The sequence below is a fragment of the Gopherus evgoodei genome, chromosome 3, assembly GCF_007399415.2.
Source record: "Gopherus evgoodei ecotype Sinaloan lineage chromosome 3, rGopEvg1_v1.p, whole genome shotgun sequence".
NCBI classification, from domain to species: domain Eukaryota; kingdom Metazoa; phylum Chordata; order Testudines; family Testudinidae; genus Gopherus; species Gopherus evgoodei.
In genome coordinates this window covers 174,317,450-174,338,960 of record NC_044324.1, presented here as the reverse complement: position 1 = coordinate 174,338,960, position 21,511 = coordinate 174,317,450, and the positions used below count along the sequence as shown (strand labels likewise).

The 21,511-nt window shown below is 40.0% G+C and overlaps 1 protein-coding gene across 3 annotated transcripts in view; it reads left to right on the top strand.

Moving 5' to 3' along the window:
* MARK1 (microtubule affinity regulating kinase 1) overlaps nucleotides 1-21,511 on the top strand; it is a 108,464-nt gene that overhangs the window by 50,427 nt on the left and 36,526 nt on the right. For all 3 annotated transcript variants that reach the window (XM_030557474.1, XM_030557473.1, XM_030557471.1), the window contains exons 4-7: nucleotides 13,908-13,956; nucleotides 15,093-15,158; nucleotides 16,378-16,448; nucleotides 18,647-18,703. In XM_030557474.1, coding sequence (XP_030413334.1) covers nucleotides 13,908-13,956; nucleotides 15,093-15,158; nucleotides 16,378-16,448; nucleotides 18,647-18,703 — 243 coding nt within the window. The remainder of the gene's footprint in view (nucleotides 1-13,907; nucleotides 13,957-15,092; nucleotides 15,159-16,377; nucleotides 16,449-18,646; nucleotides 18,704-21,511) is intronic.

Here is a 21,511-nt window from a genome sequence, read left to right as displayed (position 1 = left end):
AAATGCCAGCCTACTCAAAATCTTTTCTAGTTGTCTTCTCTTCCTGTCATTTTAAATAGAATTTGTGGCTGAGGCATGTGAAAATTTGCCCAGTAGCTTGTTAGTTGTTACATTCTGAAATGACAGCATTTGCACAGGGTTTTGACCAAAAAAAAAAATTAAGTACCCTTTTTGACTAAAACAATTGTTGAACAATCATTTTGGAGGAAACATTTGTGTTCTTCACTTTAGTTCTACTTTTCAAGACTGTACTTTCTATTCGTATGGCCAAAAATTTTTGGAAAAAAGGGCGATGGCACCTCAACTTGAAGCAATGAATGAAGACATTTAGTTCCCTCAAGATCAGGGTGGTAATCCTTGCCCTCGTAATTCCATAGTCAGACTCACAGGGCTGCTTTGCGGCTCTTGATCTGCAAGATACTTGGTGAACAAATATTTTATCTAACGCTACAGCCGAAAAACTCCTATTTGGTTTCTAGAGGTAGTGATGAACTGTAAATAATCTATCTAATGTTAATATTAACATAGATGAGACATGCACCCAAATAATGAAAATATATGTAGTTTATCTACCTGAGGTTGACCTCTAACTGGTGTGAGAGAGAAGGTGATGTTTTAATTTGAAACTGTTGATCATTGCTACAATTGTTTTTGTCCTGCATAATTGTTGTTGCCACAATTGTTTTTCCATTATGCTAGTGCCTAGAGGCTAGGGCCCCATTTTGCTAGTCACAGTAAAACAATATAATAGATAGTACATGCCCTGAAGAGATTACAATCTAAGTGTAAGACTGCAGACAGCAGGTAAATAAAATAGACCAGAGAAGCACAAGGAAACAATGAAATGATATTGGTCAGAATGAAACAGTGGTCTCAGCAAACCAGCTGCCTATACATTTTTGAGATTTTTTTTTTAAGTTATCACATCAAGAAGAGTTTAAAGGAAGGATTTGAAGAAGAACTGTGAGGTGGCTACGTGGATATTCATTGGGGCAGCATCAGAGAATATGCAAAGGCGCTTGCTGAAAAATGGTGGTTAGACTATTGTAGCTTGTGGATTTTAGCTGTGTGAACAGAGAAAACACTTGGTCTTCAAGATATTATGCAGGACAAAGTGGTACGATTTATACAGTACCTGAATGTGAAGAGCTAGAAAGGGCTGGGTTGAGGGAAACCTAGGTTATAGGTCTGAGTGACAGGGAAGTTTGGTGATGTCCACAGTGATTGAGAAAGGAAGGATGGGGAAGGACTTATGGAGAAAACATTAAGAACTTAAGAACTCTATTTTAGTCATGATTACTTTAAACTGACAGCAGGACATCCATGAGGAGGTGTCAGAAAGGCTGAGATTTTTAGTTGGGACAGGCAGAGATAGGTCCGGAGTGGAGAATTAGATTTACCAGTCAGTATAGACATGAAAGCTGAATTTGTGTTTTTGGATTAGATTGCCCAGAGATAATATGTAGAGGAAGAAGAGGAGACCAGGGATAGAGCCCTGTGACATCTTCACAGAGTTGGAGGGGGTACTGAGCAGGACCTGCTCCGAATGACACACTAAAGTTTTAAGTGATGTATGTTGGCAAGAGAGGACTGTAACTAAAGCAGAGGGATGACAAGTTGTTAAATAGAACAGTATAGTGATTGACATCAGATGCAGCCAATAGGTCAAGAAAGATGCAAATAGAGTACTTGTTCTGGGTTTTGGCTGGGAAGAAGTTGTTAAATACTTTGATAGCTAGAGCACAAAGATGGAAGATGGTTTAGAGAGAGTCTAGGATGGAATTGTCTTGGAGAAAATTCAGATAGCAGTTTTAGGCAGCACATTCAATGAAATTCAAGATGAAAAGGGAAATAGTGTGTTCCATCCTAAAAAAATCCCATTCTTGATTCCACATGGAAGAGACTAAAGGTTGATCTGCACTACAAAGTTAAAACAACAGGGAGTCTGGTGGAACCTTAAAGACTAACAGATTTATTTGGGCATAAGCTTTCGTGATTTAAAAAAACCATGAAAGCTTATTCCCAAATAAATCTGTTAGTCTTTAAGGTGCCACCGGACTCCTTGTTGGTTTTGTGGATACAGACTAACATGGCTACCCCCTGATACTTGACGACAAAGTTAGGTTGTGATACAGCAGCTTAAGTCAACCTCATTATGGTAGCATACACACTATAGCCTTGCTCCCACTGATGTAAGTGCCATACTACACCGACATTATAACTTCACCTCCACAAGAGGCGTAGGGCTTATGTCGGTGTAGTTAATGTGACGTGGTGTCTATATAGACACCGTGTCACGTCACACTTACATCCATTGTTGCTATCGTTCCTGTCAATTTCATGGCTCTATGCTGGAGCCATGAAACTGACAAGAAAGCTGCACTGTCACTGGTACAGCCCTTGTTCCAGCTCAGGTGGTAGCTAGGGGATTTCTCATGACTGCAGCCTGTGTTCTGTTCCACCCCCTTATATAGCTTTGGCACATGGCAGGAATCTTTTGTCTTTATGGGTCCCCACCCCTCCTTCTGAATGGAAAAGCAGCAGGTTTAAGATGGATTCCAGTACCAGATGACATGATCACATGTCTTGGGAGAACCCCAAACCTTCATCCTTCCTGGCCTGACTCACAAGAAGGCTTGCAAGTAAACAGATCCATTTACAACCAATTGTCCTAGTTTATCGGAGCCATCAAGATTCTAAACCACCATTAATGGCCCCCACTTTGCATAATTACAATAGGCCCTCAGTTATATTTTGTATTTCTAGTTTCAGATACAAGAATGATACATTATACAAATGGGATGACCACACTTAGTAGATTATAAACTTTGTAATGATATTTTACAAGGGACCTTTTGCATGAAGCATATTCCACTTACATTATATTCACACTCATTAGCATATTTTCATAGAATCATGTGGAGTGCAGTGTCACACCTAGGCTCTCCGCCTCCCACGCTGGCTCTCTTAAGTTGGTAGAAGCACTCCTAGTGAGGACACACATCACCAACAGAAGGAGGGTAGTGTAGACGTCTGTCTATGTTTCTAATGTAGACATGCCCCAAATCATGCTTGAATTGTCATGGGAAGGAACCTGAGGAGAGGGAGAGGTTAAGGCTAAGGGAGGGATGAGTGTAGGGTAAGAGATTAGGAGACAAGTTGGAATGGGGTCAGTGGGATAGGTGGAGGAGTTAGAGGAAGAGTGGATATGAGGGTCTTCTGCATCAGTGATGTGGGGAGGAGGAGAAAGTGCTAGAGGGAAAGGGAAGGAGAGTGGGAAGATCACACCAATCTTGTCATTTTTCTCTTAGAAAATTTTGCTGACTTTTTCAACAGAAAGAAGTAGGGAGAGGATTTAAGCAAGGGGTCACATAGCAAATAGGTGGCTGGAATTGTGGGAGCCAGTCAGGGTGGAGAAGAAGTAGAGTTGCTTGGCTGGGTAAATGGCGGAATTGAAGAAGAGAAGAATTTGTTGTGGAGGAAGTCAGCATTGTCATGAGACTTCTGTCAAAAGAAATTACACAGTCTCACATTGATTGATTTTTTTGGTTTCTGGAATGTGTTTTTAGCATAGCATTCCAAGAAATCTCTTGTTTTCTTGGAGTTCAATCCTGAGAGGTCCTGAATACCCTTGATTCCTATTGAAATCTGTGGGAGTTCAGGGTGCTCAGCACTTTGCAGAATCAAGCCCTTTGAAGGTTTCACTTCTGTTGCTTTTTCGCTTAGGGCTGGTCCACACTAGGGGGGGGAAATCGATCTTAGATACGCAACTTCAGCTACGTGAATAACGTAGCGGAAGTCGAATATCTAAGATCGGATTACTCACTCGTCCAGACGGCACGGGATCGATGTTCGCGGCTCTCCGTGTCGATTCCGGAACTCCGTTGGGGTTGATGGCGTTCCGGAATCGATATAAGCGCGCTCGGGGATCGATATATCACGTACAGATTAGACGCGATATATCGATCCCCGAGCAATCGATTTCAACCCGCCGATACGGCGGGTAGTCTGGACGTACCCCTTAGTAAGGCCAACTGGTACAGTAAGACCTGATGAAGTTAAAAGAAGGTCTAAAGGTCAAACTTCAGATATTTACCAATGCCTGTTTCCCAATAAAACTTGTACTTTGTCCTGAGGAAGATTAGGAAAGCTGTTTGATTAATAAAAATTATTCTGAATTTCAGATTTGCTACTGGGGGAATCTGGATTTATGATAGTGTTGCAAAATGGCTTGCTTAAGACTGCATGTAGTACACATTAATTATGTATTAACATACGGTAGGTGTACAAAGGAAATCCTGGTACAAAAATTAGGATGTCTGAGAGAACTTATATTTTTTTTTATTCTTAATTCTTGTGCTTCAAATGTGAGCCCTTTGTATCTGACTTGTTTGCAGATAACTAACAAACTTGATTATTTTGCTTGGGGAAAATCATGTCTCTCCCAGAAGTGTACTAGCAGTGACCAACTTGAATGCAGTTTTTCTTTAAAAGCCTGTTTGGCCAGTCATACTCAGTATCTAAGTGTCAGCGCTGGAAGCTAATAAACTTCCTGGAGCTCAGATCTTAGTTCATTGGTGGCTTTTACCCTCCCTGTGTTTTTTTTTTTTTTTTTTTTTTTTTTTTTTGGTTTTTTTTTTAAAATCCACTCTTTTTTGGGGATGGAGAGGAAGAAACTTCAATTTTTATAAAATGAAACCTAAAATATATACTGAGAGATTAACTTCACCAGCATATTTATTTTTCAGACATAGACTTGTTGTCCAAAATGAAAAACTTGTAGTCCTATAGGGAAAACACACTAACACAACATTAGTCTCTCCAGTCTAGATAAACTTGACTAATTGAGGGTATGTCTACACTGCAATTAGACACCCGTAGCTGGCCCATGCTAGGTGACTCGGACTCTCAGACTAAGGGGCCGCTTAATTGTGCTGTAAACGTTTGGGCTGTCTGAAGCCTCGGCTCTGGGACCCTCCTACCTTGTAGGGACTTAGCGCTTGGGCTCCAACTCGAGCCCAAATGTCTACGCCCAGTTAAACGTCTCCTTAGCAGAACCCCATGAGCCCAAGTCAGCTGGCCCAGGCAAGCCACAGGTTTTTAATTGCAACGTAGCCATACCCTGAGTTAGCATATGTGTCTGCCTTGAGATATCAATACAGGTTTGGCAGCTTATTTATTTGTTCAGCACTTGCACTATTTCAGAGCTTTGGATATACCCAGTCTGAATGTGGCGGAGCTATGGCTTGATGAGAACTGAGCTGGCTGGACAGGAGTGCATGTTTTTAAAAAAAATGACAGATTTCTGAATTCAGTTGTCTCATTTTCTGTAATTTTTTTATCCACAGGTTTTCAGCATTTTGATGTAAAAAAATTTGTGTTAGAAATTTGAATTGTCAGTATTAATTGTGGGAAGGAAAAACTCAGTGTCATATTATTAGCTAAGTAATGGAAAGGTTCCATAACATCTCTAAATCACTTTTTTTTTCTTATGTGCTTCCAGGTCTCTGTTAATTAGATGAACATTTCAACTGAGAATCCAGTAGTAACCTATAATATCTCAAGAATCTCCAAAACTACTTACGATTTTTTTTGTAAGCCCCCTGTAGAGTCCTGTGTAGTAAAATGTGTACTGTAGTTTAATCAGTCATCCTTGTGCTCAATGCAGGTTTCAGGAAGTTGGAAATATGGACATAATATTCCTGAATTGCAGTGACTTTTTCTGTTAAGCAGCCATGAAGCTGCTGGTGTTTGTGGAAGAGTGCTTGACTTTTTGTGATGTGCTTTAGGATTGTATTTAGTACTTTCTGAACATCAAAAGTTTACGATGATTACATCTGAGAGAGTCTCATTTTTCAATCTGCATTTTGTTTTTGGAGTAAGTGGTGAAAAGTCCTCACTGAAGGCTATATATTTTAAACTTATTTGCAAATTAGGACGCCATATATTTTGTGCTTTTTAAAAATAATTTGGACTAACCTACATATTTCACTCTTTCATACTGGCATACTTTATATATTTCTGCGTGTGTTTCCTGTTAGATGGTCTGACAATTGATAGAATGTTTTCTCTAGAACTTTTCAAACCTAAACATAATGTAAGAAACTTTCAACAGGCCAAACATGATGATGATGTTCCTGTTTTAGGTAATGCTCACAGTGTATTATGTGCTTTCCAAACACAAAAAAATACACAGTCCTTATCACAAAAGCCTTACCTGAACTAGGGAAATTTACGCAAAAGTTCAAGCTGCTTTTAAAGCCAGTTGGAGCCTGAGCAAAAAACAGATTCTAGCAGCTGAAGCTGTCTTTTATAACCAGTGTAGTTAAGGCCTCTGAAAATAGGGGGAGTGAAGGCTTCTGACAATAAGCGTAGCCAGACAGGATATACACATGGTTCTGGCTACTTGAGGTTTGTCCACATTGTGGCTCCCAACTGGTTTTAAAACTGATTTTGAATTGTAGGGAACATTTTTTCCAGTGTGGACAGAGCAAAAATGTTTAAAAGCTGTTAGAGAAACAGATAAATGGGAAATGATAAAGGTGGTTAAGGTTGTAATTGTTCATTGCAATGTTTTACCTTAAGTAAGTAGCAGTCCATTTTTTATTAGCAGCAGCAGTGGAGCTGGTCGTGAAGCCTATGGTTGGACTGCCAAATGCTATCCATTATAAGATTCTATTATCGGATGCTTGTAACTTTTTGCCAGACTGTTTGGATGGAAATTTTCCATGCTATGTATCTGCCTCAGGCTGTGTGGTGTTTTTACAAAATAATAATAATTTTGGCTAAATCAGTTCCAGTGTTTCCAAGAACAAAGGGGAAAGGCATTGTTTTGCTTAAATACACCTCTACCCCGATATAACACAACCCAATATGACAGAAATTCAGATATAATGCAGTAAAGCAGCACTCCGGGAGGGCAGGATTGCTCACTGTGACGGATCAAAGCAAATTCGATATAACACGGTTTCACCTATAACGCGGTAAGATTTTTTGACTCCCAAGGACAACTTGTTATCGAGGTAGAGGTGTATATATTTAAATATAATCTCTCTCATTCTTAAAAACAGCTGACCAGGGCTTTTTATTGGGAAGTGTCTTGGCCAACCTTAAGGATACTGGCACTACCAGCTCTGCCTAAAATATCTCCAAGTATCTAGCTCCTCCTTAGTGTAATCTGCTAGCTTCTTAGTGGAGTCACAACACAAGTGAGTATTCCACGGGGAATTGAAATTTGGAGGGAGCAGTGGCCTACCAAATAAGCTAAGAATGGCATACTACACACTAGGGTTGGTATGAAAGATGTTTATGTGAGAATCGGATAAACAAGCAGGCAATAATGGCCTGATATTTGGAGTAGAAGTGATGGGAGAAGGGGCAGGGTGAAAACGGATAAGGACAGATAAGTAAGGGCTGTCTATGTTTTATGCAGGGCCTTGAACAGATGACAAGAAGCTTGAATTTGGTGTGTTAATGGTGGGGGTTCCAATGTATGATTTAAGGATGAATGATGCTGTCATACTGATGTTTGAGACGGATGACCTTGGAGCACTTTTTTTTGGGTAGATTGGAGAGGGCAGTGTGGAAGGCAGAGACTGTTAAAATAATTATTTTGTTTGTTAGCTCAGATAGTTTTGAATTAGGTCATCAAAAGTGACTACTCATAGTTAAATGTAAGTGAATGCTTTCTATCTTTAAGAAGACATTAACCTTCTATTTTGTTTTGATGCCAAAAGAGAAGAGAGAAATACACTATTTGTTTTGGTTATGACAACCTGGTGTAGTTCCAATAAATTTTCCTAAATAGAATTTATGAATTAGGTTATAGTAATGTTAATACTTAAAATATTTTTCTCGTAGGTTTAAATCGTATTGGTTCGGGAACTTTGTTAGAAACTCACCAAAGTGACTCAGTAGTTTTACCTTTACAGGAACTCCTTGGCCAGAACTACCTGGTGTGATATGATCTGAACACTTGAAATCATGAGGCTTAGAGACCTGATTTTTGGGTAGCTGATCACATTCTTCCCCCACTTCCTATGCACTTTTAAGAACACCGTGGAATAGTCCGATAATTAGAGAACCTTTTTTCTGCTGTAAATGCCATTACTAATATTCATGTAACTAGTATTGAATAACATTTGCTTTAATTACTGGTTTTGTATAACCTTTAATGTGTTCTCTGTGTGCCACCAGTAGCTTGCAAACATACTACCTTCTGATCTCATTAGGTCTCACAAGCTACAGTAAGCAATGTTGAGCACTGCAATAAGTGGTGTTGGGGATTCAGTAGGGAGTTCTTTTCCCTTTGGGTCAGTTGTGAACCAAATGTCTGAGAACAATATAGTGATACTGTGATGCTGAAGGTGCCAGTGTCGGGGGCGGGGGGGGAGGGAAGGGAGGACAAAATTTAAAACTCAGATTCTGAGCCAGTGATTCTTAGAGATTTTATAGCCTTTCTTACAGGAAAAAGGGTATTAACCCCAATATTCTGGCCAAATTTCAACTTGGTTACTTTGCTTTTTGAAAAAAACTAAATATGATCTGTTGATTTAAATATGTCTCTTAAAAATGTATATATGGTAGTGTGTCCAAGAGTTACATGATAGACTCGAGTGGTTGTAACTTACATATACCTTTTTGATATTGATACCTGTGGCCTAAATTATACAGTTACATAGCAGATATCTTGGCCATTAACACTACATATGCTCTCCCTCTCTCTCTCAGGCTGTGTCTACAGTGTGAATGAGGGATGTGATTCCCCTGCTTGTGGACACACATTCATGCTAGCTCTCACTGAGCTCGGGTGAATGTAAGTAGCAGTGTCGCTGCAGTAGCACAGCTAACGGCAGTGGAGGCAGGACTGAGCCGTGCAGAGTGCAAACCTGCCTGAAACTGGTGGACATGTACCCAACACAGCTCAGCAGTGCCTCTGCTGCTGCTACTGTGGTTGTACTGCTATTTATATTCCTATGTGTATGTGCACACAAGCATGGGAATCGCACCCTTAGCTTGTAGTGTAGACATAGTATCTCTCTGGCATTGTCTATATTATTGAATTGTTCTACAGGATGAAAAATACACCTTGCATTCCTTCTTTTAACTTGTTGACAATGCCTTAATATTGTTAGCCAATATTCGGGGTCATATGGATTGCTTCTGATGGGGAGAGAAGTTAATGATGAAATAATACTCAAATTATTTGATGCAAGCCTGTTTATTTACAAAGAATGTACATAGTGTTGTTTCCCTGAACACAGTAGAACCAAACAGCAGGAGATAGCTTGTTTGCTCACAGTTCCAAGCCTCTTCCCAGCCAGAGTGCTACTCAAAAGCTCTCTTAGCTTTTTCTCAGGGTCAACATGTGTTTCTGGGGCTGTCTGCTGGTCTTCCTAGCTGCCTTTCTTGTGTGCTCCTTTGGCCTTTCTGTTTCTTCTTCTCTCATGCAATCAGATCAATCACCTGCATTTGTTATCAAACCCCTGAGAACCTCCTAGGATCGCATGGCTCAGCTATGCCCCATTTTTGCATGCTTTCTATTCCTTGGGCGGTGACTTGCCATTGTTTCAGCTACCATTAAACAAAGAGGCCTTTAATTTTTCCCTTATTTAGGCAGAATGGAAGGCAAATGGTCAAGCCCAATAGCGTCGATGAGATGGTGTGATTGCCCAGTCCCCATCATAATGAAATTTTAGTACATATGCCTGGTGTGTCTATATAACTTAACTGTTGTGAGTTACTGTGGAAATTCAGTTTCAAACCTAAGAGAAAACATACTAGGAATGCCTACAGCCTGGGATGGAGCAAGCTATCAGCTAAAAGGCCACTTGAAAGTAGTTGCAGGCTTACAAGCTATCAGAAAAGTATGCCTAGGAAGTTTTCTGTAACAGGTTGGTCCTATACTGGGTAGTTTCAGTAGTGACCAGGCATTTGTAAGGAGAGAAGTTTTTTAGGGAAGAAACAATGTTGCCGAGGCCAAGACATCTACTTAGTGTGTAGCTCCAGATTTTAGAGTTTGGAACTTGGTGTTTGAAAAGTTTCTGTAATAAAAAATGGTATGCAGCTTCAGCTGTATGCTGTATGCAGTGTACTACCCCATCACTCTTGATTAACATTGGGGTCTACGCCTGTTTTCTGTTTCCTTCTCCACATCAGGCAGAGCAGGGGATTTGAACCCAGGTATCCTATATCTCAGGTGAGTCTCCTAATCACTGGGTTCTAGGATATTGTGGAGTGGATCTCTCAATTGTTTCTGTTGAAGCTGTTCCACTTTGTATCAAATATTTAGTCAGTGGGTCAGAGAGAGTGAAAATGACTAAAGTTCTCTGGTTAGGGCACGCACTTGGAAGACCCAGGTTCCAATCCCTGCTCCAATGACTGAGTATTTCATAGGAAGTGGAACAGCTTCCGCAGGAGAGATTGAGAGATCCGCCCTAGAATACCCTATAGCCCAGTGGATAAGGAACTCAGCTGGAATCTGGGAGACATGGCTTCAAATTCCTGCCCCACATTCAGCAGAACAGGGATTTGAACCCAAGTCTCCCACGTTCTGGGTGAGTGCCCTGATTACTGGGCTATAGGGTAAAAAAGGGAAGTATCACTATCACCTGCTGCTGCTGTGTACTCATCATAACAGGCCCACCAGCTCAAGCTCACAGGTGAGAGAGGCAGAAGAATGCATAGCTGGAGGATCCTGCTGGGGCTGAGGTATGAACTACGGGCCAGGCATCAGGATTGAGGCAGTTTTGTGCATCACCTCTGGCTCAAATTTAGGTATCTAGGGAATATACGTGGCTGCAGGGTTTTTGAGGATTTCAGTTTTGGATTTATGTTTCTAAAGCAGCAGTTAGGTGCCTAAATCCCTTTATGGCTCTAGTCCAGTCTAGTGGGCAAATTACAGCCCACAGGCCACATCCGGCCTGCAGGACACTCCTGCCTGGCCCCATAGCTCCTGGCCTGGAAGGCTAGCCCTCAGCCCCTCCCCAGTGTTTCCCCCCGGCCCCGCAGGAGTCCCAGTGGGGCTATCGGGGTGAGAAGCAGGGGGGCTCGGATAGGGGGCAGGGCCGGGCCATGCCTGGCTGTTTAGGGAGGCACAGCCTCCCCAAACCAGCCCACCATACAATTTCAGAAACCCAATATGGACCTTATGCCAAAAAGTTTGCTTGCTCCTGCTCTAGTCCCTCATGACCTGACTTTAGGAAAGCAGATTTTTTGTTCTGCTTTTTAATTTGCCTTTTTCTTGTTGTATATTTGCATATGATGTAAATTGTCAGTCACTGTGAAATCCATTTGAGTCTTAAACTAATTAGTAAACTTTTAATCCCTTTGGAATCTTTGAACAGAATAATAATATTGGCAATTACTACATGCTCCAGATTAAATGTAAAATTGTATTTCTTTAGGATTTTTCTTCCAGATGCTAAATCCTTTTATTTATAGAAGTGTAATGATTTAATCCTGCTTTGGCAGACATGAGTTCTTTAAAAGTAACTTATATTTAGACACTAATACTATTATGTTGTGCAGCCTGTATTTGTTGTCTTCCTGTCAATATTGCAGTTTTTCAGATGTCTGCCTAGAAGTTTTTCAGAAATTTTCATGCTCTACAGGTTGCTGCTTTAGATTTGTTATCTTGTGTCCGGTCATTTCAGACACATTTTGTTTAATTGGATTGCTTTTTATAATTGTGAGCAATTCAGATGTAATATACAAAATCAAAATACCAAAACACAAAACAGAGTCTACCTGACAAATTTGTAATGGAATAATTGAGTTCATGGAAAAGCAAAAACACTTTGTAACACAAATACTAGCACAATATTATTATTTACCAGACAGCCATATTTTTAGATCCAGATTAACTAATGTAAACTGTAGGATGTTGCCTTTCATTTGATTCCTCTCCCCGCTCCCCAGACACTCACATACATTTTTTTTCTCCTTTGAAGGCAGTTGTTGAACCTTTATATAAGGAAGAAGGATGACGTCCTGCTAGAAACTTTTAACCAGTGAAAATATCTACTCGTGAAACTTTAAGCTTTTGATCAATCAAATTTTCAAAATCATATTAAATGTAGTTAAGAAGAGGGGAACAAGGATGTGCACTGAGTAGAAAATGTTCAATCTAGTCTAAGGAAAATAAATGTGATTCTTTCTATTTTTAGTTTGTGCTAGTTGCAGAGTACAAAAAGGGCAGTTAATCTTTTTGGGAGGGTTAGCAGTATTCCTGTCTGTCAGCAATTCCCTTTCTTTTGGAAATTTCCCTTAGTCCGAAGTCCCCAGAGGTGTCCAGGGGTTACTGCTGTCTTTGCTCTTGAACCTCACTTGTGGATTTAGCCAGCTTTTCTCAAAGAAGGGACAGGATATAGCATTAATAGTCACTGAGATAGTCGGACAGTTTGCCAAAGCTGTGTGAGGCTTTCTTGTATCTCAACACAGGATTTCTGCAACACGTCCATCCTAAGCATAAGGCTGGAGAGCGTCAAACACAGCAAACAACAGAAGTATGTTCGTTGTTTAGTGAAGGAAAGTTCAAGTGTTATCAGTATTGCCAAACACAAACATTAAAAAATCATGACTGTAAAAAAATAAATAAATCTGGAGTTCCTTTTAATTTACCTTCTGGTTTATGAGCCTTTAGGGTATGCTCACTTCACTTTTTCAAGCTTTTCTCTGCAACCATGAGTGCTAGATTTTCACAATATTATTATTTACCAGACAGCCGTATTTTTAGATCCAGATTAAGTAATGTAAACTGTAGGATGTTGCCTTTCATTTGGTTCTTCTCTCCGCTCCCCAGACACTTTCACATACTTTCACGACCTCTCTCAATTTCAGTAAAGGGGGGAAGGGGGGAGAATCATCAGAGTTGTTACCGCTGTTGCACGCCTGCCACACTTATATGTTCTTAAAACTAAAAAATTGTGTAGCCCTTATGGATGTATACCCTTTCAGATGTGACATGATGTAGGTATTGTTCACCTGTGTATGTGTGAATAGACTCCATTCATCTTCATGTTATGTTACCCGACAGGGCCGGCTTTAGGCCGATTTGCCCGATTCCCCAGAATTTGGCCCTGCGCCTTAGGCGCCTTTTTTTAATTTTTTTTTTTTAATTCACTTGGCAGCGGTCCGCTCCGGGGTCTTCTGTGGCATTTTGGTGGCAGGGAATCCGCTCTGGGGGGTCTTTGGCATTTCGGCAGTCGGGGGGTCTGCTCTGGGGGGTCTTTGGTGGCATTTTGGCAGCAGGGAGTCCTTCAGTGCCGTGGAAGACCCAGAGTGGACCCCCCGCTACCAAAGTGTCACTGAAGCCCTGGACCGCCACTGGGTATTCAAATCGGGCCCTGCAGTTAATAAAGCCGGCCCTGACCCCTGAAGCCTAATTATACTTCCCAGTCCAGTTTTTTCCCCAACACCAGAAACAAAGTTGCGCGCACACATCAAGTTATGTATCCATACTGGGTAATTAATTGCATATGCAAATTGCCAAATAAACAAAAGGGCAGAAATAGCAGTAGGTCCTGCAAATGCCCTTTGTTGTTTCAAGCCAATGGAAACTCTAAAAGCTGTTACTATACAAGAGTCTACATATCTTTTTGCATACCTTGTTTTGAAACAAGTGCAGTTTTGTTGCGCATTGAAGATAATAAATGACTCTAGGTTTTTAGACCCAGCCAAACATTATAATAAAAATGTAATATAGTGTTGTCCACAAAATGAGTTTGATGTCTATCTAGTACAGTGAATAATGTAATTGTGTCTAGTATTGGATTATAACATAAAAGGCTTTGTTAATATCTTCTTAAATTGCCTTTCACCTTCTATTCCCTGTATAAAGCAGCATGTCTAAGTAGCTCTTCCCTAGTAAGCACAGTTTGAATAAAGTTGTTTTGTTTTCTTAACAGTTGTTTCGAGAAGTACGAATAATGAAGATATTGAATCATCCCAGTATAGGTAGGAGTTGGATTTGTTTTTCTAGTGACTTTAATATTATACTCTTATCTATTTTGTTTGAATATATTTTAGATATTTGTTTTTATTTACCCATTACATCTTTAAGATGAATGAACACTCAGAGCCAAATCCCGCTCTTGTCCTGTTGATTTCAGTGGGACTATTTCCATGAGTAAGGCAAGCAGAAATTTGGCTCGTAGAGGATAACTTGTTCAATCAGAGGAAATGGCTAACGCTCAGCAAGGAGGTGGTATCTGATGGCCAATAGGGGATCTGGCTCGTACTCTTACTGTTGCTCAAATGGGTTAAGAAGCCTTAGAGCTAATGAGTTCTGCCACTCACTAAGAAACTAGGACCTAGGACCGAGAAATCTGCAAAGTGCTATCTTCAGAGAAACCAAGTTACAAAGTATGTAATTTTCCCTTTCTGCTTTAGTTTCCCCCCACCTTCAGCGCCCTACTTTGTGATGACAATTCTTCTGGCTGAGGAGGGCTGGACAGTCTTGTTCCAGAGACAGTTAATGTTCCTGAATCGGCCAGAGGGCTTGTTGCATACAAGGTATACAAGTTATTACATACTAGGTACTCCCTCGTCTCCATTCTTAGAGCTGAGTGTGCTGCATTTCCAGCATTCTAAGCTCCTACTGGTCACCCTCCGTCCCACCTGTGACAGTGATAGTTTTATTAGTGTTATATTCTGATTGGGAAAGCCTTTCAGATTGTAACCGTTAGAATCTCTCTCAGTTTGGCACCTAAACTTTGGGTCTTTTTAAGTTGATCAAAACTCCACAGTTTCTTTAACCTGGAGCGTTTGTAATAGAGAAGTAATTTGCTTGGGATTTTTGTATGTTTTTTGGTAAGAATTCCTGTGTGGAACTAAACACTAATTTCAGCATGGATTTCATTTTTGTATAGTGTTTGTGAGATACTCCGAAGAAAGTTGTAGAACATTTTATATAGCCATGATGTTCTTACGCCTTACTTTTCCTTTTTTCAAAACTGTTTAAATCTTCTGGCTTGGTGGTATCACTGGTTAATAAATTATATTAATTTAAAGAATAAGTGTTTGGGCTGTGTTTTTAAAATTTTGATGAATTTTTGCTGCTTGATGCAATCTTTCATTCCTTTTTCTTTCAGTTAAATTATTTGAAGTTATTGAAACAGAAAAAACTCTGTATTTGGTAATGGAATATGCCAGTGGGGGTAAGTATTTGTTGAACTCCAGTTTTGTAGGTTAACTGAAAAGTGGAAAGTAAATCTTCATGCAGAGATGCGCAACTGAAACCAGTTTTGACATCTGGGGTTGTGTTATGTCTTGTGCATTGCATGTTGGCTGTCTGCTTCATGGAGTCCCTAACCAAAACTTTAAGGTACAGTTCTGCTGTCAATTAACAGTGTTATGCACAGTAGATTACTTTACTTTACAAATGTTTGTATAGTTGTTTTTGATGATATACCAGGAGATAATCTGACTTTCATTCTCCCAGAGGCTCAGGGCTTGTGTGTCTCCCATCCTTATACTTACATCAGCAATAGAGAGAGCACCTGCCTCTCATCTTGACCTTGTGTCAGAGCAGTGCAACAGAGGCAAGAAGGTATGGGAGTTGGGGATAAGAACATGGGACAGCTGACCAGGCAGATTGAAAAGAAAGCCAGGTGAAATGTGGGAACACAATTGGTACCCATTTAGATGGGGAAATGGCTGTTTGGAAGGGAATGGAGCTTCCACCAACTGGAGATGGCTGGAAGACCATGGGAGGGAGAGAGACCCCTAGCAATGAGAATCTGAGAGCCATTTAGTGAAGAGCTTTTTGGCCTTAAACTTCTCACAAAATAAAACTGATGTGAAGACGTGCAGTGCAAATCTGGTGTCTAAGAAGGTGCCACCCCTTACACCTAGAACCTTATCCCTTTTACATAGTTATTCTTTATTACTCTAACTGCACTTTAAATTGGTCTTTCATTTAATGCCCATTTTAATATAAGAATTTTAAAAAACTGAAGTCTTACTAGGAAGGAATCTGTTCTTGTAGGTTGCAGTAACTATTGTCTGAACAGTGAACACACATACAAGCAGTAAAAAAGAATCTTTCCTGACTGCTTCCCCCTCCAGAGTGTGGGCATATTTGAAATGGTTTTAATAAACAGACTAGTCAGTTTTCTGAAGTCTGCAGACAGTGTTTTTCCTTGATAAGCCCAGTCAGTAACTTGCGTGGGTGGATTTTTACATATATATACGTTGAGGTTTTTTTGTACATAGAGGATCAGATCCTCTGTTGAAGTTGATGGAGCTACAACTGTTGACACTAGCTGAGCATCTGGCCCAAATTCATGGTATATAGGTATTTTTTCTTCTTGATAGTCTGATATAAATAGTAAAACCTGAGCAAGATAACTTATGCTTCATCTTTTTCTGGTTCAGGAGAAGTGTTTGACTACTTAGTTGCACATGGAAGAATGAAAGAAAAGGAGGCACGTGCAAAATTTAGGCAGGTATGAAATTTGTTTGTTTACTGTATTTTTAATGAACTTGAACTAAAAAATATTTGACTTTTAAAAAAAAAAAAGTAAAAGTTCATAGTTGTAGTGATATGTATTAAAGCTAGAATGGAAAAATCCCTCAAGAGGAAAATACCTAGATCCTGAGCATAATTTAAAAATAGAAACAGACTGTTTAAGCTCTTGTTAATAGATAGATATTCTTGAGAAACCAAATTTCTTTCACTATGACTCACTTCAGATTTTATTAACTCGTTGAGTCTCCTGAAATAAACAGATGTTCTTCAGTGAGGTTGTTATATGGTTATATAAACATTTAGTTTACTCATTTATAATATGTCATGTATTTTATTAGGGGTACACTTTAAAATACTCTAACATCCTCACTTCTTTCCTGAGTACTAATCTTCATGTATTGTTACTGTCCAGAGGATTAGGGGAGGTTTTACTTGTGCACGTTTGTTTATTTAGATATAATAAGCTAGGTGTTTCATTTTTTCAAAATTAAGATGCAAAATAACCATATAAAGAAACAAACTTAATACCAAATTAACTTACTTGTTGAAGTCTCCTCATACCAATCTCTTCATTTCATTATAGTTTCTGTAATAGAGAAAATTAAACGTAGTTATGTTTTAGCCTTATTTTTTGTCATATGTTCACAACTTCCTCTAAAATTCTCCATTTGGGCTGAAACTATATGCTTTCTCTCTTCCTAGAAGTAATATTTTTGGGAAACTGAGCAAAGTCCATTCAGTCATTTGAGTAACAGGAGAGTGCATGAGGAGAGAATTTGAAAGGGAGAATGTCTATATTTATTAAAATTTAAAAAATCTTCATTACATCCATCTGTGATATACAGTCATTCAAACGGCATTTGCTAGTATTGTATTGAATAAAGTAATTCAACTAGAATGATGCCGCATTCAATGGGCTAAATTAATTTAAAGTGATTCCCTTCATATGGTGATAATTTCTGTTACTTTGAGGACTGTGCTCTGTAATGAAATCTTTTGCCCTGAAGTTTTGGATGCTTAACCCTAGAAGGATAAATAACATAAAAATACCTTTTACCATTTATGGAGTGTCTCCTCTGGGTTAAAAGATTAATATCAACAAATTAGTAATTTATAATGTACTAGCTGATAACATAGGATATAAAAGTTATGGCATATCGTTCACTAAAATAAGAACATAGTGGAAAAGTTTTTAAATGGATATTTCTTCGAGTGGTTGTCTTTAAGTATTCCATTTTAGGGTGTTTTGTGTGCCCCCAACACAGGAGATTTGGACCTTTTTGGACTAGCAGTACTTGTTGGCTTGTGCTTGCAGCTCAGAGCACTTGTGCCAACCCCTGCCTGAGGTTCAATGTGGGCCAGCCACCTCTCAGTAACTTCTAATTGTGGCGTAGGCTGAGATTAAATGACTAGCGCTATCCATTTTGTTTGTGTGTTTGTTTTGCATAGGATTAGTTAGCAAATATTTATGTATAATTTAGGAATTATATTTAGTATAGGTTTCATTTGGGTAGCTCTGTTCTTAATTTCTTGACTGCCTAATACTGGGTTCTCAGTCTTCGTTGCTAAGCCAAAATCACCTGGTTTCAAATATTTCCCTTTATGTGATATTGCCATCCTACTACCAAATGTTTATTTTGCTTAGGAGAAAGGCATATATTTAGCAAATGTTCAATTTGCTGTTCATTTTCAAAGTGAATACAAAAGTTCAGAGAGGCCAGACTGAAAATGTACTTTCCCCATAAATGCTTGAGGCCAGCCTCAGATCTGGGCTCCCAGAATCCTTCTCTTTGTGAGCAGACCTCCTTCTCTAGTAAAAAGAGTGCTGGGTGTTTCTGTGTATTAAAGTTCTGTAGCTCCAAAAACATCAGAGGGGGTAGAAGACTCCATCGTTATAACTCTTTTTATAACCTTGAAGAGGGGCACGAAGGTGCTGGAGCACAGGCTCAGGCTGGTAAGCACTGCTAATCAAAAAAAGTCCCAATCTCTGGCACTGGGGATGCACAAACACCCAAGAGAATATCAATTGCTGTAAGGATTTTTACACTCCCTGTATGTAAAAATACTTCATTCTCCACTAATGCACACTAGGAGGCAAAATTAAGTATAAGCTATGAAAAACCCTAATTATATAGGGATTCAAATTAATTCTTATTGAAAATGTTGTTGTTTCAGATTGTATCTGCTGTGCAATACTGTCATCAGAAGTACATTGTTCATCGTGATCTCAAGGTAGGGTGCTCCCTTTTTTTTTTTTTTAACATAACTAACAGTATTAGAGCAGGTTCACCTACCTCTCTTTCCATGCTACTGCCATTGCTGTAGTATGAGTGCTTCAAACACATTAATGAATTTAGCTTCAGAACACCCCCCCCGGAGGTGGGAAGTACTATGTATTCATTCCATACTAGAGGAATCGGGGCACACAGAAATTAAGTGGCTTGCCCAACATCACAAGGAAGTCTCTGACAGAGACACGAAAAGAACCTAGCTCTCCAGAGTCCCTGTTTAGTCCCTTAACCACAAGACCAAAAATTATAGCCAATTATTAAGGTTAGGAGTCTGTCATGGAGGACTTTCCTGGACCTCTGTAACTAGCAGCCTTGGGACTGCCAAAGCAGCAGCTAGCCAGGGTTATGTCAGTCCCAGCTGCAGAAGCAGTGGCGGGGCAGGAGCGGCTGCAAGCCCCAGCAGCTTGTCCTCCCCTTCCTTAGGCATTTTTAGCAAAAGTCAGGGATTTTTACTCAAAATACCTGTGACAGAATGGTAACCTTACTAATGATATACAAATATCTGCAAATTGAAAATGAGAGTGCTCATTTTAATGCATATGTATTGTACTCATAAATGCTGCCAGCTATCATGGTTTCAAGATTAAGACAATTTATAGTACAATTCTTAAACTGATCACATCTTTTAAAAATCTGTAAGCAATGTGGGTTTTCTCATCTTTTCTTCTCCACTCTAAGTATTTGGTGATTCAGAGTTGGAGCCCTGCAGCGTCTGACTGCTTTCACTCACTGTGCAGCCTTTATTGCTCTTTGTAAATAGTTATTGTCAGCGAGGATAGTTAGGTTGGTAATGAGGGGAGTGTTTCCTCTTTTTGTCCTCCCTCTTTATTTTCTACCCAGCACAGCATCAGCCTGCTATGATGAAGCAGAAGTCCAACGAGGCAGTAATGCTTCTTAACTTTGGACACACCAAATGTATTTCGTGTTTGAGGAAGGACATGTTATTGACAGGTGATCAATTTGTAAATCATTCTCAGTGAGGATGCAGAAAGCTACAGATGCATATCTAAAAATATTCTTAATGGAAAAATGCATGTATCTCTCCTAAGACCTCCTGGAGCAGAAAATCCTGATCAGTTGTCATCCGAAAGTGCTGCTGTCACCTCCTCATTAGCCTGCTCCTTTGATGTGAGCAGTCTTCCTTCTCAACTGGTAACACCTCTAAATGATATAGGGGCAGAGGAGCATTCTGATGTTAAAGGGAGGAGATCTAGTTCTCCTATACTGGAAACTAGCTCTAAGAAGCATAAATCTTCTGCATTTGTCTGCAAAGTCCCTTTGTGACCCATTTGGACTCTGGTCACTGAGCCCCGGTATTGGTCTCCTCAGATTGAAAAACTTCACCAGAAACTGCTTGTGCAGCATTGAAGCACACAGTATTGGCATCTTTGGTATCAACCACCTTGGTACCAGTGTCATCGATTCACCTATTCTTGGTACCTGAGTTCTCAATACCAAGGAATTATATGGTACTGGGAGATCTGTCTCATCCATACCAACTCACTACTGTTAGCTAATACTAAGGTTTGCTTCCTCTGGTACCAAGTACTTCACAGACTGGTACTGACTAACAGGTGGATTAGAGTGTGCCTACTAGGAATCTTGCTTCAGCTCCACTACTTTAGAGCAGCAACCCTCAGCTTCTGATGATAGCAAAGAGCCTTTTCATTCCTTAGGGTCATGATCAATGACTTACATCTTTGAAAGGAAATCCACCATGGCTCCCCAGTACTTATGCTTACCAGCACCTTTGGTAGTACTGGACAGATGGGGTTTTCAGTCTCAAGGCAAGCAGTATTTGCATCCTGGGCAGGTCTAAAGCTCCATATTTGCTGTTACAGAGAGTAGCACCCAAAACTATTCAAGAACCTTCATTACTGGTGAGCATCTGGATCATGGCTCTGATGTAGAGCTTCAGACTATAGATCTTAATGTACAATCTCCTGATGAGGTGGTTCTGTCAGCATCATCCTTAAACTTGATGACTACAAATCCTTCCAAGAACTGCTCTGAATAGAGACAAACATGCTGGAGGTACTGGTAGAAGTGGTCCTGGGCATCCTGCACACCTTTATGCCAACTTGTCTAACGAATGCCTTTAATTGAAGGTCTTTTGGATCCTGCTAAACTGCTCTGGTAAACACTAGCCTTGAGAGTTCCTGCATGAAAAAGTGCAGAGCACTGGTACCAGGTCCTGTCTTCTGGATTTGAGCTGCGTTACTCAAATTCTACTCTAGGATCCCTTGTGGTATCTGCAATCTACAAAAGATGAACACAAGGGCCCTTTGAAAATTATCCCCTGGGACACGAGCCCAGAAAATTAATATTTTTGTATGCAAAAGCTACTCATCGGCACGCTTGCAGATGAGAATCCCCAACTATCAATTGCTGTTGGCAAAATGACTTTCTGAATTATGAAAACATTGCAGCATTCACTGGCAAGATCCTGCAGGACTGCAGAGAGGAATGTAAATAGCTGATTACTGAAGGAGAGCATGTTACATGCACTTCCTTCCAAGCAGAGCTTGATGCTTTGGATGTGGGAGCTAAGTCTATGGCAACCTCAGCTGACATGGACAGTCATCCTAGCTACAAGTGTCTGGCATTCCTAAGGAGGTACAGGTTACCAGAGAAGACTGGCCTTTTGAAGGATGTGAGCTGAATACAAAGACAGATGAGGCCTTAATCTTTGAAAATATTCTCATGCAATGCTAAGGTCTTTGGGAATTTATGCTTGCAACATAACTTT